Source organism: Balaenoptera ricei, chromosome 6 (assembly GCF_028023285.1).
Source record: "Balaenoptera ricei isolate mBalRic1 chromosome 6, mBalRic1.hap2, whole genome shotgun sequence".
Classification (NCBI taxonomy): domain Eukaryota; kingdom Metazoa; phylum Chordata; class Mammalia; order Artiodactyla; family Balaenopteridae; genus Balaenoptera; species Balaenoptera ricei.
This window is the reverse complement of record NC_082644.1, coordinates 2,821,366-2,836,030: the sequence shown is the minus strand read 5'-3', so window position 1 is coordinate 2,836,030 and position 14,665 is coordinate 2,821,366. Positions and strand designations below refer to the sequence as shown.

The 14,665-nt window shown below is 40.8% G+C and overlaps 1 protein-coding gene across 7 annotated transcripts in view; it reads left to right on the top strand.

Annotated features, from left to right (window-relative positions):
- Window positions 1-14,665, top strand: part of NEK1 (NIMA related kinase 1) — a 224,020-nt gene that overhangs the window by 149,177 nt on the left and 60,178 nt on the right. For all 7 annotated transcript variants that reach the window (XM_059926738.1, XM_059926733.1, XM_059926735.1 and 4 more), the window contains 3 exons: window positions 7,956-8,087; window positions 9,945-10,010; window positions 10,094-10,322. In XM_059926738.1, the coding sequence (XP_059782721.1) occupies window positions 7,956-8,087; window positions 9,945-10,010; window positions 10,094-10,322 (427 nt within the window). The remainder of the gene's footprint in view (window positions 1-7,955; window positions 8,088-9,944; window positions 10,011-10,093; window positions 10,323-14,665) is intronic.

Genomic DNA, 14,665 nt, shown 5'->3' with positions numbered 1-14,665 from the left:
TATGCCGAGGAATCCTCTGATGATCTTCCTAGCATCAAGCTGACTTTCCCTAAGCAGCAGGAGCAGAGGGTACTCAGTTGGTGGAGGAGGGGAAGGGGAGCACCTCTGGAAGCACTGTTAGGTGTTATGTTCCAGCAAGTGTACTTTACAGACTGTGTCCAGTGGTGGTCTGGCTTTGAGCAGGTGCTCTGCGTTCTTATCATAAGACCTTTATTGCTGGGCAGCTGCACACGTGCACAGTAGCAATTCTGACTCCTCAGATGGCAGCTGGAGCCCGGCCTCTTCTGCCAGAGGCTGCCCTAGACCTCATACACCCACCAGTACACTTGCACGAGCAACCACATGCTTATAGTACAGCCCAGGAAAAGCTCCCTTAGAAGTCTTGGCTCTCTAAGCCATGTAAAACCAGTGTAAATTTTTTTTTAATTTTAATGGTAGATCTGTCTTAGATAGTTCTAAAGTGCACACAAATGACAGATTTTATGGCTGTATTCCTGATAGATAATACTAGTTTCTAGTGCAGCACAACTTTGTATTTCCTCATGTGTCTTCACAAAGGTTTTTACGGTGGCAACGTTAATTAAACTGTGGCAGTGAGCCTGGCTTTTGAGGTCCAACAGGGCAAGCAGCCCCCTTTTGTTTGGGAGAATTATTTCATTGTGTGCACTTTTGGAAAGACCGTCGAACAAGGTGCCCTGGCTTCTCCCAGCTGAGGGACAGGCCGGTGATCTAAGGTGGACCAGCTGGAGTCTCTCCAGGGCGTGAAGTGTGAGCGGGTTGGAAGTTGGAGTTGATTTAATCAAGCGAGAGAACCTGGTGAAGCCAGGAGTGAGCTTCTGCTGCCAGATCCATGCAGCTACCCCGGCTCCTGTTCTCTTCTTGTGGCGGGCTTCCCTTTGCTTTGTGATCCACCTACAGCTCTCTTCTCTCTTCTCCCCCCTCCCCTCCTCTCTTCCAACTCCATCCCCCCCATCTCCTTCCTCCAGAGTTAGTTTCTGTTGCTTTCAGCCAAAGAACCTTAACAGATTGACTGTGTAACGTGCTCCGCATGGGACCTGGCAAATAGCAGCAGCAGTGAGTTCACCAGGAATTCTGTGGCTCATGCTGTGCCGAGTTGTGCACAGAGGACGCGTGCTGGAGCGGTGAGGACAGCGGCAGGCTGGGCGTCAGGAGACCTGGGTCTAGTCTCAGCTCTGCCAGATAATTAACCTGCTTGGGGGACTGACTTAATGTTTGGGGGCCTTTATTGCCTCATCCATCTCTAATGTTGTTGTGTCTCAATGTTGCCTCGAAAAATAACCTTCACAGTGTAAGTACTTAGGTCCAGTTTAATCTACAAGAGTGGATAAAAGTTATTTTACCAAGTAATTGTTTGAACAGGAAGTCTAATTTAGCACAAGCTAGATGTATCATAGGGCTTATATGTCTATACCTACTCTAACTCAGGAGTGGCTCACATGGTATTTCAGGCTGGGCTTAGCATTATTCCGCTCCCGGAAATGTTCATTAAAGGTTTGATTGTATGTTTGTTGATGCATTTTTACCCAGTAAGACCACGTATTTTTCATTGTATTCTCAAGAGTATCCTTTATCTAACAAACAGTAAAAATCACTGCCTTAATTATTCTGATTCTTCGGCATGTATACCCAATTTTATAAATTTTTCTTTTTGGCACACTTAATGGTAAAAATTGTAGTACTAAATAGGACTTTAGAATGGAGAATGATTTTCATGTGTGATGATAGAGTTTTCCCACCCAAGTAATAGTATTGGTTTTCCCAGCCAGCGTATATGCTCATATTGTGAGTAAAACATATAAGGAAGATAGGTTCAGTTTTTTAAAACGGTAGCAATGTATTTAGTAATCTAAAATTCAGTGAAAAATAGAATTAGGGAAATTCAGAGACTACATTTTGAGTATGAGTTTCTTCTTAATTGCGTTGGACTCTTTCTTGTGTATTTCATTTGTGTTCTGTCTTTGTCGTGTTCTTTAGACCTGCCACATAGGCCTATAAAGCCTCCACCAGGGTGGACACACTTACCCTTCTGGCTACCTTGGCATGTTCTTATTCTTAGACATACTTACAAATGCATTATAGTAGTACTAGTTCAGAAAAAAAATTCAGATACAAACACTTTTATATTGTTGGTACTTCAAAGACAAGGTTTTGAGAAGTTAAATATGAATTTGCTAAAATTTGGCCAAGATGTATCTTTAGGCTACATAAAATTATGTGTGAAGTTGCTCTGTACTCAAAATATTAAATCAGGGCATTTAATAATATTTTTCTAATATACATTAAAATCTTACTAGTCATTCAGCATATAGAGATGAAATAGTATTTGTATTTATACTTCAAGAGTAGCTAAACTTATAATTCCATGTATTTATAAACCTGGCCTCAGTATTTGGTGAAATTTTTAGTTTTGTCATTAGGTGGCATTGCTGGTTAATTTTTCAGCAAATAGTAAAACTGACAGATAAAATAGGAGGAGTTTTACAGTGATAATTAAAAATCTTTTGGGGAAATATAAGCAGTATGGGAAAGTCTTGAATTTATTAACCTGATGATAAAATAGCTAGGGAAAAAAATCTTCTAAAGCAATTTGTTTCTTAAACCTGACTTATGAAACTTTCAGGTCAACGTTTTATTCCTATTGCAATTTTTTTTTTTTAAACTTTGAATTTTGAAGAACTGTTAGAATGAAGTAGGTATTCTAGACATAACCAGGTGATCAATTTGTAACAAAATTGGGTTATTTGTTTTTTGTTTTGAAGTTTTATGGTTTTTTCTTCTATGAAACTTTGTTTTGTTTTCTTAATTTAATTAATTTTTGTGTTGTTTTACCATATTCAGTCATCTTTCTGAACTAAAAGCTCAATCTAATGTTTTCTCTTTTGACAAATTTAAAGATACATTATTATCTTCCATCTCAGGGTCTGGTTAATACTGAATAACATTAACGTTTCTGGCTAAAAATAGTATATCCATGATGTTTACACAGAAGGCCCAAGTTCTCCTGTGCTAGTAAGTTACTGATGTGTGTTACCTTGGCTTATAAAGGTGTTGCCACGTCTCAGTAGTTACCCTGAATTACCCTTAATTTTTCAATAACTGAATTAGTTTTGTTATAAAGTATTTCTAAGAGTAAATTGGGTGTTCTGTTTGCTTTTTTGTTCTTTGGTTTAGATTTCATATATCTTTCTTTGCTTGTTTGTTATCTCAGATTCTTTTGGTATGTTTAGCTTAGCTGACCCGGGGAGAGACTAGTACATGTTTGGTTATAGAACGTAAGCATTTCCTGAAGGCTGCAGACGATCCTTCTTATAAAGGTGCCAATGACTTTCTCACACAGTGGATCAGATATCTTAGAGACTCTGTCTGTACCGGTCGTTAGCCATATGTATGGCAGCCAGACAGATGTTAATATACTACGGAGTAGAATTTCAATAGTCATGTGTGAAACTTTTTCTTCATTAAAATGCCTTTTGTTGATTAAAAGAAAAGATTTCCTTTCAAAGATGAGTAGCGTGCAGAGAACTTAACAGAGATCTCCCATGTCGTAGCCCAGTCCTGCTGGACTGGATTTGATTGTCATTGGTCTCAGGCCCTGTTTAACTCATAGCACTTTATCAATAAGCAGATTTTTTTTTCTGTTACTTTAGGTTTCTCTTAAGGTTGAGACTAATATAGGAATGTCTGTAATATATTTTACAACTTAAGACTATAAGGTCAAAATAAAGGGTTTTCAATCCCTTTATATGTGACTTTTGCCATTAACTAAGGACAAATTTGCTAAGTATTCCATAGAGGTTTTTAAATTCTTCTTAGGTCACATATCTCCAGTTTCAGAGAGTTGTGCCAGTGCCTTGTTTAAATTGTATAAGAATTATGTGTGTGTGTGGATAAACATTAAAAACAACTATAGATAAATGAAGTGCAATTAGCCAGAGCAGGGGTATATGGGTGAATTTTTTTTTCTTTTATTAAGAGTTTCCTTAATGTTATTATTCTAGGCAGCTGACCAGTGATTTTGGGAATGACTTTTGAGATAGTCTCTATAAGCATCAATGAAAATTGTATCAGAGGCTGAGAAGGGAGGTTGGTGCTATTCTTACTTCAGTGCAATTGGTTAAATTCATATTATCACTCTTGTTTATTCATACAATTAAATTACTCTATTGATCACTTTTTTATCTTAGATTTTTAAAAATTTGTAATGTAAGGTATTTGTCTTTCAGGTTTCTGCTTCCTATTGACTTCTATAAAACCTTTGCATACGGTGCTAACACTTTCACTTCTGATTCTGCACTGATGGGAGGGTTTTGCTCTGTGCTGTACTCTAGAGATCAGAAACTTGCTTTGTGTAAATGTCTTCATCTCGTCAGGGACTGAAACCGGATTCTGAGTGTTTAAGGCAAATAACCCTATTTAATGGAAACTATATAAATGTTTGCTGAACTATAATAATTACTACTATTTATTAGGCACACAGCTGTGCGCTTTACACATTTAATCCAGTGAGTACCGCATTCCCAATTTAGAGAGATTTGAGGTCCAGAGAGGCTAAGAAACACTGAGGGCAGGTGCACCAGAGCTGTGGGCCCCTCCTGCCTGTGTGCACTCGCGGGGCTGTGTGCGGGGCTGCCCGACCTCACGCTCTTTCCCTGGTCTGGAGTTCCTTCCTCCCCAGAGTATTGAGCATGCATCTGCCCACTTTATTTCACTGCAGCATGCTGATTGATTCATGTGTTCCCTGTTCTCTTCTAGTTTATAATCCTTTCAGAGAAAACACTTTGTCATCATTTTGGTTTTTCCTCCTTTTTTTTTTTTTTTTTGAAAATTGCTTACTGCAATTAGTTCTGATCTATAATATATTGGGTTTTTTCCTAACTTGACTGAGCTGTAACCCTCAAATAATTCTCAAATTCTCCCATCAGTAATTACTGATTTAAATAAAATGGCAGAGTTTGCACACCCAGATTAATTTGTTTCCTTCAAAATAATCATCTAGGGAAGTAACATACTTGTCCTAAAAATGCTGCTATTTGATCAGAACCAATTGGAGTATGTTTATATTTCCTCAGAATTTATACTTTTTTGAATATACTCTATGGTAATAAGACAATCAAAGTTTTAAAACATTTCTATATAATTTTTCAGGGAGATAATACTCAGTTTTGTGAGCTCTAGATTTTTTTTTAAGTTATTTATAATAACATTAAATATCAGTATACTTCAACAGTGCTGAACTGTGGGATTAAAGCAATGTTTCCATCTTCCTCTTCTTTTTTTAATAAGGACTTTATTTTCTTTGGAGCATTTTCAGGTTCACCACAGAATTGAAAGGACAGTGAAGAGATTTCCCATGTACCCCCTTGTCCCCCACATGCATACCCCATTATCAACATCCCCCACTAGATGTTACATTTGTTACAGTGGATGGACCTGCATGGACACACCCTCACCGAAAGTTCATAGCTTACAGTACGGTTCACTGTTGGTGTTGTGCCTTCTGTGGTTTGGACAAATGTGTAATGACATGTATCCATCATTATAGCATTATATATGGTGTCTTCAGGCCCTGCAAGCCCTCTGCTCTGCCTGCTCATCCCTCCCACCACCCCCACTCCCTCACCAGCCCCTGCGACCACTGATCTCTTTACTGTCTCTGTAGTTTTGCCTTTTTCAGAATGTCATATGGCTAGAAACTTAAAGGATGTAGCCTTTTCAGACTGACTTCTCTAGCTTAGGAATATGCATTTAGTGTTCCTCCTTGTGTTTGCATGGCTAGATACCTCATTTCTTTTTAGCACTGAATACTCTTCCATGTATGTACTGGTTTTTTAATCCATTCATCTTGGTTGCTTCCAAGTTTTGGCAGTTACAAATAAAACTTCTATAAACATCTGTGTGCAAGTTTCTGTGTAGACATAAGATTCCAGCTCATCTGAGTATATGCCAAGGAGCCCAATTGTGATTGTATGGTGTAAGAGTATATTTAGTTGTGTAAGAAACCACCAAACTGTCTTCCAGAGGGGCTGTGCCATTTTGCGTTCCCACCCATGCGACTGAGAGTTCCTGTTGCTCCACATCGTTCAGCAGCATTTGTTGTTGTCACTGCTGTGGGTTTTAGCCACCATAGTAGGTGTGCAGTGGTGTTACCTTGTTTTAATTTGCAGTTCCGTAACGGCATATGATGGGGAACATCTTTTCATAGGCTTCATTGCTTTCTGTATCTTCTTTGGTGAGGTGTCTGTTCAGATCTTTTGCCCTTTTTTTTTTAAATTTATTTTATTTATTTATGTTCGGCTGTGTTGGGTTTTTGTTACTATGCGCGGGCTTTCTCTAGTTGTGGCGAGCGGGGGCTACTCTTCGCTGCGGTGCGCGGGCTTCTCATTGCGGTGGCTGCTCTTGTTGCCGAGCATGGGCTCTAGGCGCGCAGGCTTCAGTAGTTGTGGCACGTGGGCTCAGTAGTTGTTTGCTCATTTTTTAATTGAGTTGTTTTCATATTTTTGAGTTTTAAGAGTTTTTTGTGTATTTTGATTAACAGTCCTTTGTTTTTATTTCTTTTGTAAATATGTTCTCCCAGTCTGTGGCTTGTCTTCTCATTCTTTTGACAATGTCTTTCACAGAGCAGAAGTTTTTAATATTGATGAAACCAGCTTATTAATTCTCTTTCATGGTTGTGCCTTTGGTGTTGTATCTAAAAAGTCATTGCCAAACCCAGGGTCACCTGGATTTTCTCCTATGTTATATTCTAGGAGTTTTATACTTTTGAGTTTTACATGTAGGTCTGTAATCAATTGTGAGTTAATATTTGTGAAAGGTGTAAGGTTGTTTGTTTGTTTGTTTGCCTGTGGGTGTCCAGTTATTCCAGCACCATTTGTTGCCAAGAAGATTGTCCTTTCTCCATTGAATTGCCTTTGCTCCTTTGTTAAATGTTAGTTGACTCTATTTCTGGGCTCTCTGTTCGGTTCCATTGATTTGTTTGCTGTACTTTCATTAGTATCACACTATCTTGATTACTGTAGCTTCTAGTAAGTCTTGAAGTCAGGTAGTATCATTCCTCCAACTTAGTTCTTCTCCTTCAGTAGTGTGTTAGCTATTTCCATCTCCGTTTGAGCAAAATAGATACTGGTGTAAAATGAAAGTACAGAAAACTAAATATTAGAATTGGATTACTATCTTATGCTTAGAAGATGCTCAATAAATATTGCATTTGAAATATTGGTATTTACTCAACAGAAATTCTTGTTTACTGGCTTGAAGAAGAGATAGAAGTTGGGAGTGACTTGCTGCCATGTTCCTGTGAGCATACTGCGAAATGCCATTTCCTTATATTTACTGAAAGTTCAGAACATTATTTCACATTGTTTACAGAGTCTAAATGTCAAGATAAAAGCAAAAACATATATGAATATAACAAATGGTATCTTTAGTGAAGTAAATCTTATTTCCTGTACTTTTCAATTCTTTCTTTCTTATTTATGTTGACAATTTTATAATCAGGGCTCTCATGTTGGGTGATTGATATTCAGACTTTAAGATTGTGCCAAACTTGTAGAATTTTCAGAAGCGTTTCTTTTTGAAGTATAAGATTAGTAAATAATCTTTTTTTCTTCTCGCCAAATTTTATAATGGGTTAAAATTAGAGTAAGAGGACTAATGTTTAATCTTTTGGAAGGCTGTTTGTGAAACACTGTTAATGCAATGGAAAGGAGTTATTTAGTACTACGTGGCGCATGATTAGGTTTACATGTGAGGCCGGAGATGCTTCTCTGTGTTCGCTGATCTTTCCCCAGCACCTAGCACATTGCCTTGCACAACAAAACTTGAGGAATGAAAAAAACTCCTTGTGGTTAGAGTGTATAGACAGTGACCTTATATACACCGTTTTATCTCTTCATGCAAATATAAATTCCCCAATGTACTTACATTCTTTGTTACAGTTGGTGGCCAAAGGAATAAAGAACTCTGATGTGTCTCCACCTTCAGGACAGCAGGAAACAGGTGGCTCTCCATCAAAGCAAGAGATGAGACCTGTTATTTCTGTGACTTCTGCTTTGAAAGAAGTGGGTATGGTAAGTTTCGTAAAATCTAGAACTCCTCCAAGTCAAAAGATTATTAAAAGGATTAAATTTAATGAAGTTACATTAATTCCTAATGTCCCATTAGGTTTTTCTAGGGAAAAAATTACTTCTTAAGATTTTCATGTGTGGTTTACTCTGAATATTGGAGCCTCACTGGTCTTAGGTTTTATATCTAAGACCACCTGGTAGGTAAGAATATATTGAAATGATTCTCTTTTTTACTTTAAAAGACTATTGGACAAAAAAATACATAGAAATGTATGAAAAACAATGCAGAAAACATTTTTATACCCTAGCACTCACAATTAGCAAGGGTTCACTTTTTTAAAAAATAATGTCTCTCTGGTACTTACTTAACTCTGGGAATAGTGTCCAGGACGTGTACATGTATTTACAACTTTTTGGCATAGCAAATGTTAGAGGACTCAGCATAATTGCCCTTAATTCATCAATTATTTCTTTAACCTTCTACTTTTGAATCTATCATGTCATATGGATAGTAAAACAGAGAACTGTGGGCAAGTAGAAAGTTTAAACTTGGAAGTATGTTTCGGGCATCTCTCTGAAATGTGAAAAACTCTGTTCTGAGGTTCAGGGAAAGGGGCTCATGGTGTGGAATTTCAGCCTAGAGCTCCATAGGCAGAGGGAAGAGTCCTGAGTCATATTACACATTACCCTGATTCTGTCCTTTCCTGGTCATTGAAGTCTGTGCCTTTTATTTGTTGAATTTCACGAAGTTTTTGCAGACAGCACTGACGTTATTGGCACACCAGTCTTTTACAGCCTTTGTGTTTATCTTGAAAATAAGATTGAGTGGGAAATACCAGCCTTGGTCACCCTCAAGGACTTGATATAGGAAGCCACTGTTGCTCAAGCAGGTGTAGTCTCTCTTCTCTCTGGTAACGAGTGTGTGCTGCGTTGTTCACTCCAACTTCAGATGCCCCTGTGCGGGCCCTTCCCGGTCCCCAGTCTCACATCCCACGTAGCTGCTCACCTCTCTGGTCGTAGCGACTGCTAATGCCTGCCACTTTACTGGGTAAAATGCTCTTTGTCTGTTTTACATGTATTACTTTAAAACTGACTACTATTTAATAATATTTGAGGTAATCCATGTAACTAAATGGTTTTTCTTTATGTGTCTTCTTGCTAAATATCACTTCCTGAAAACTTTGAGAACCGCTTTTCCTTGCCCTGAGTCTTCCAGATACCTTTGCTTTCGCAGTTTTCATAACTACTAATTTCTTCTTTTCATATATTTACAAATTCTAGATCGTCTAGATTACTCTGATTATACTAAACAAAAAACAAAATTTATTTTATCTTTAGTACCAAGGACTCAGAACTCTTTATTTTAACTCTTTGCTTAGGGAGAAAAGCCAGTTCTCAATTATGTTTAGTAAGTAGTATGGCTTAATAAGAATATATGTACCTGAAACATAAAGACAGCTTCAAAATAACACAGCCTGTCTTGAATTATTCATCCATCAAAACTTCCCTAGCTCTGAGTATATGAATTAATTTTTAAAATTTCTACAGTAAATGTAAAATTACCAAGAATCAGGTGCCAAAGAGGAAGAGAATATAGTTAAATATGTGATCAAACAATCCAAAAATATGACAAATAATTGAGAACTGGCTCTTCTAGTATATATTACATCTATTAAATGATAATATGTAACTATTTCTCATTGCTGGTAATGAAGAAAGCTGTGTTAACATTTTACAGGAATAAAAAATTCACAAGGAGCATGAAATGTTAATGAAAACAAAAAGTAAAAATATCAAAAATTTTAAGGTGGACTTTTAAAATAACATTATTTCTTACTCTGTAACTATCTGTGTTTAAAGGACAGAAGTTTGACTGATGCCCAAGAAACCTCAGAAGAAATGCAGAAGACTAACAGTGCTATTTCGGTAGGTACAATTTTCAAATTTTCTCTCTCAATCATTTTACTTAATAGTATACCTATTAAAATACAACATTTTAACTGTTTCAGAGTAAGCGCGAAATACTACGTAGATTAAATCAAAATCTTAAAGCTCAAGAAGATGAAAACGGAAAGCAGAGTCACTCTGAAACCGGTGCAGTAATTGTTCACGAAGACGCCAAAGAGCAGGAAAAAGAAAAATCGGTTTCATCGGATCGCAAGAAATGGGAGGCTGGAGGCCACCTGGTGATTCCCATGGATGAACTGGCACCGGACGCGTCCTTCTCTGTGACTGAAAGTGCGTATGAGCGCACTCGTGTCCTGCCTGGTGCGGCCTGGCGCGCTTAGAGGGGCTGAGAGAGGCTGGAAGGGTTTCTGTAATAGGTGAAACGTGGCGAAGACGATTCAGCTTTCACATGGCAAGGGTTTTTCACAACAGTCTGTAGCGTGAGAGTGGGAACTAGCGGCGCACGTTTAAATTGTGTTATTGCACTTTAGGCCTTTCTCCCACGTTAGAGTCACCTATTAGCAGGAGTAGTTCTTGGTGAGAATCAGAGTAGTGAACTTCAGCAAAGACTCAGAAGGGCCCGTCGGCATTGAGCAGGGGTGTCGAGAGGGTCTCACGCAGTGACCCCTTTGCTCAGCGATGATTCCTGAGCTGCTGCCCATTTCTCGCATGGTTCCTGGCTCTGGAGGTGCAGCAGGGAACCAACAGACACACATGCTCGCAGGAGGCTCACTTTCTAAAGGGCCGGTCTGCCCATCAGCTAAGTAAGTGCAGTTCTACGTGAGTTTTCTGATGGACCGCTTTGGTAGAATTCTTTCTGGAGTTGGAGAAGAGTCCACAGGCTCCACAGCAAGCAGTTCTGTATTGAGTCCCACTACCTGCCACACACACTGCTGAGCAGGGAGGACACCACAGTGGTTGAGACAGAGCCCCTCCCTGAGAGCAGAGTGCGAGTCAGGGCATTGGTCAGTCGCCAGGAGGTGGTTTCTGGATGGCGTGGCGTGCTGAGGGGTGAGACGCGTGAGCTGCCCTGAGCCCAGGACGTGGGGGAGAGCCTGGGACCCTGGGGAGCCGATGCAGCTAGCACGGACGCGAAGGTGAGAATCCCCGAATCCTCCGGGGAGGGAGGGGTGAGCGGGCCCAGAGCACGGAGAAGCCGCAGCTGGAGCGGACCGTGCCTGCAGCAGGCTCTGTCCGCGGCCAGGTAGGAAATAGCTTAGGCTTCGCAGGCCGCAGGGACTGTGCTGCCACTTCTCCACTCCGACACCGCTGCACAGGAGCAGCAGCAGGCACTGTGCAAAGGTGCTCGTGGGGCCGTGTTTCCAGTACGGTGTTTTTTTTTAGGGACACTGACATAGTAATTTCATAAAATTGTCTTTATATCTTCTTTCTTCTCTCCAACTTTCTCTTTCTCCTTTGCTGTCTAGAGTGCTCATGATTGCTTCCTGGGGCGTTTTTGTAACAACTGCTTTAAAATCCTTGTTAGATCATTCTCGCATGTGTGTTACATTGCTGTCGGCAGCTAGTAGCCACCTCCCGAGAGAGTTAAGGTTTTCCTGGTTCTTCTTATGCTGAGTAATTTTGACTTATGCCCTAGACATTCTGAACATTCTCTTGCAAGGCTCTGGTCTTGTTTACATCTGATGGAGAACATTGATAGTTTTGCAGTCGGCCCAGTTAGCGTCAGGGCCTGAGCTCCCACCTGCCTTCTGTGGCCTGTGCTCTCAGTGTCGGCTCCTGTTTCAGAGCCTGGCAGTGCCTCTTGACCTGTCCGGCTGTGTACCACGTGGCGGCTGGTCTGGGACCTGGGTGGTCCTCGGTTTGCTGGCTCAGTTTTCAGTCTTTGATACGCAGCACAGGATCAGATCCACGTGTGCACAGGAGGTGAGCGCAGGTAATAGCAGGCAACTTCAGGGGGTTGCCTTCTGGAGCTCCTTTGTCTGCACTGTCTCCCTGGTGTTTTCTGTCTCTGGTCCTCTGGTCAGAAAGCTGAGGCTCTGGTTACCTCACTCTGCCCTGTGCTTGGAGCAGGGTGGCCAAGAGCTGGAGGAAACAGCCGCGCCGTCTGGGCACCACGTCTCCACCAAACAGGACAGAAGCGTCCTCTCCCCAGCTTTACAGGCTCTGGGTTCTGATTACCTGTGGCAGCGCGTGGGGGCTGGAAAGGAGGCAGCGGAGGGAGGAGAGAGAGATCCTCACCCTCTCCCTCTCTCCAGGCATCAGGGTTCCCCGGCCCGGCCCTTGAGACAGAGTGGAAGGCCCCTCCTCAAGCTTCCTCTGTCCGCAGCCCAGTGCCCTCCCGTGGGTTCCTGACTGGGGAAAACGGGAGGGGGACGGAGTGTACCACCTGCGGGGGGTGCTTTGAGTTCCTGTCTTCTTCGCCCACCCGGCTGCTGGCTGCTGCTCGGCGTCCTCATGCGGCTGCTCCTGCGCGGGTCCTGGTCCTTAGAGCTGTGTCAGTGGGGGGCACGGCTGACGCGCGCTTATTCCTCCATCTTCCCAGGAGTCGGAACTCTCGTCATCCTTTAGACATGTAAACACTACGGAAAAACGTGCTTCTTGTACTTATCCATGTAGTTACCATTTCTGCTGTTCTTAGTTTCTTTGTTCAGATTTATGTATCCATGGTATCATCTTCCTTCTTTTAACGTTTCTTGCAATGCAGGTGATAGATTCTTTCAACTTTTGTATACTGAAGAGGATTTTTACTTAATTTTATACCTTATTTTTAAATTAATAGAGTTAATTATATAATTTTATAAGGTATAATTTAAATTTTTTTAAATTTAAAAATTGTATACCTTAATTTTTGAAAGCTGTCTTCTCTGGGTATAGAGTTCTAGGTTGGCAGTGTCATCTTTGAGTGCTTTAACGATGTTGCTCTGTCGTCCTTTTACTCGCGTTGTTCCCGACAAGAAATCAGATTTACCTTTGTTCCTCTCTCCATAACATGCTGTTGTCCTCTGACTGCTTTTAAGACTTGTGTTTATCACTGGTTTTGAGCAGTTTGACTGTGAAGTGCCTTACCATAGTTTTCTTCATGTTTCTTTTCCTTGGGGTTCACTGAGCATCTTGGGTCTGTGGTTTATCATTTTCATCAGATTGGAAACGTCTTTTCCAATATTTCTTCAGGTATTTTCCTGTGCTGCCTCCCCGTCCTCTGAGGGCTGCAACCTCACGTGTATCAAGTTGTCCCATAGTTCACTGATGTGCTTTTCATTGTTTAAGATTCTCTTTTTTCCTGTGCCTTTCATTCTGGAGAGTTTCAGATTCACTTATTTTTTTCTGCATTGCCTAATCTAGTGTTAATCCCATCCAATGTATTTTTCATCTCAGATATTGTGTGTTTCATCTCTAGAAGTTCGATTTGGGTTTAAGTATCTGCCATGTCTGTACTTAACATTTTGATCATATGGAATACAGTTATAAAAACTTTATTAGTGTGCTTGTGTGAGAATACTAATGTCTGTCTCCATTCTGAGTCCATTTTCATTGGTTAATTTTCCTCCTTATTATGGGTCATATTCTTCTGCTTCTTTGCATGATTGGCAATTTTTGATTGGATGCCAGACATTGTGAATTTTACCTGGATGGGTGCTAGGTTTTTTTGTGTTTCTGTAATTATTCTGGAGCTTTGTTCTGGAATGCAGTTAAGTTAGTTGGGCTCAGTTTGATTCGTTTATGTCTGTTTTTAAGATTTGTTAGGTGAGATCAGGGCCACATTTAACTAGAGTGCAGATTCTTCCTAGCACAGAGGGAAAGCCCTTCTGAGTGTCCAGTTCACCACGAATTATGATATTTTCCAGTCTGGCTGTGGGGAACAAGCAGTGTTTCACGTCCTGTATTCCCTGTAGTCTCTCGCGTGGTTCTTTTCCCTACCTGAGGTCATTTCTTCACACATTTGCTCCCTTCAGTGGTCTGCTGAATACTCAAGGCTACCTTCTGGAAGTCTCTGGACTTCTCTTTCTTCTGCCTTAGTCTCCCAAGGGTCGGTCTTAGCTCTGTCGCCAGAACTCAGGGAATCTGCTGGGCTCTGCCTGGGTCCCCCTCCTGAGCTGCAGCTGGAAACTCCCAAGGCAGCAGGAGGGGCCGTCACAGGAGTTGTCTTGTTTGTTTCTCTTCTCCCAGGATCCATGTTCTTACCTCTTATCTTACTTCTTGTCCAGTGTCTTGAGACTGATGTTTTATATATTTTGTCCAGTTGTTTTGGTTATCCAGGCAATAGCATAACTCTGGTCACCCTGTTCTATCTTACTGGGAGTGGACGTACTTGAGACCAGTTTTTAGAGGCTGTTGCACTCATCTAGACAAAAACTGAAGACCTTAACTGAGAGATAATAAAATCAGACATATGTAAGAGATTCTCGAGGACAGACTTGTAAGGGCTTCAAGGGAAACTCTTCTACAAGTTTGTCAGGGCAAGAACTTTGAAAAGCAGATGAGGAAGCATCAGAGTTAGGAAAACTGAGAGTGTGGTATGGATTTACAAGAAAAAGAGACAGCAAGACGAGGGCTAGAATATCTGCACTGAGTTTGTCGGTAGAGGCATGGTGACCTTGATGAAAGCAGTGTCGCTAGAAGGCTGGGGGCAGAAATAGAATCCAGGGATTAAGAAGCGCATGGCAGCTGAGGAA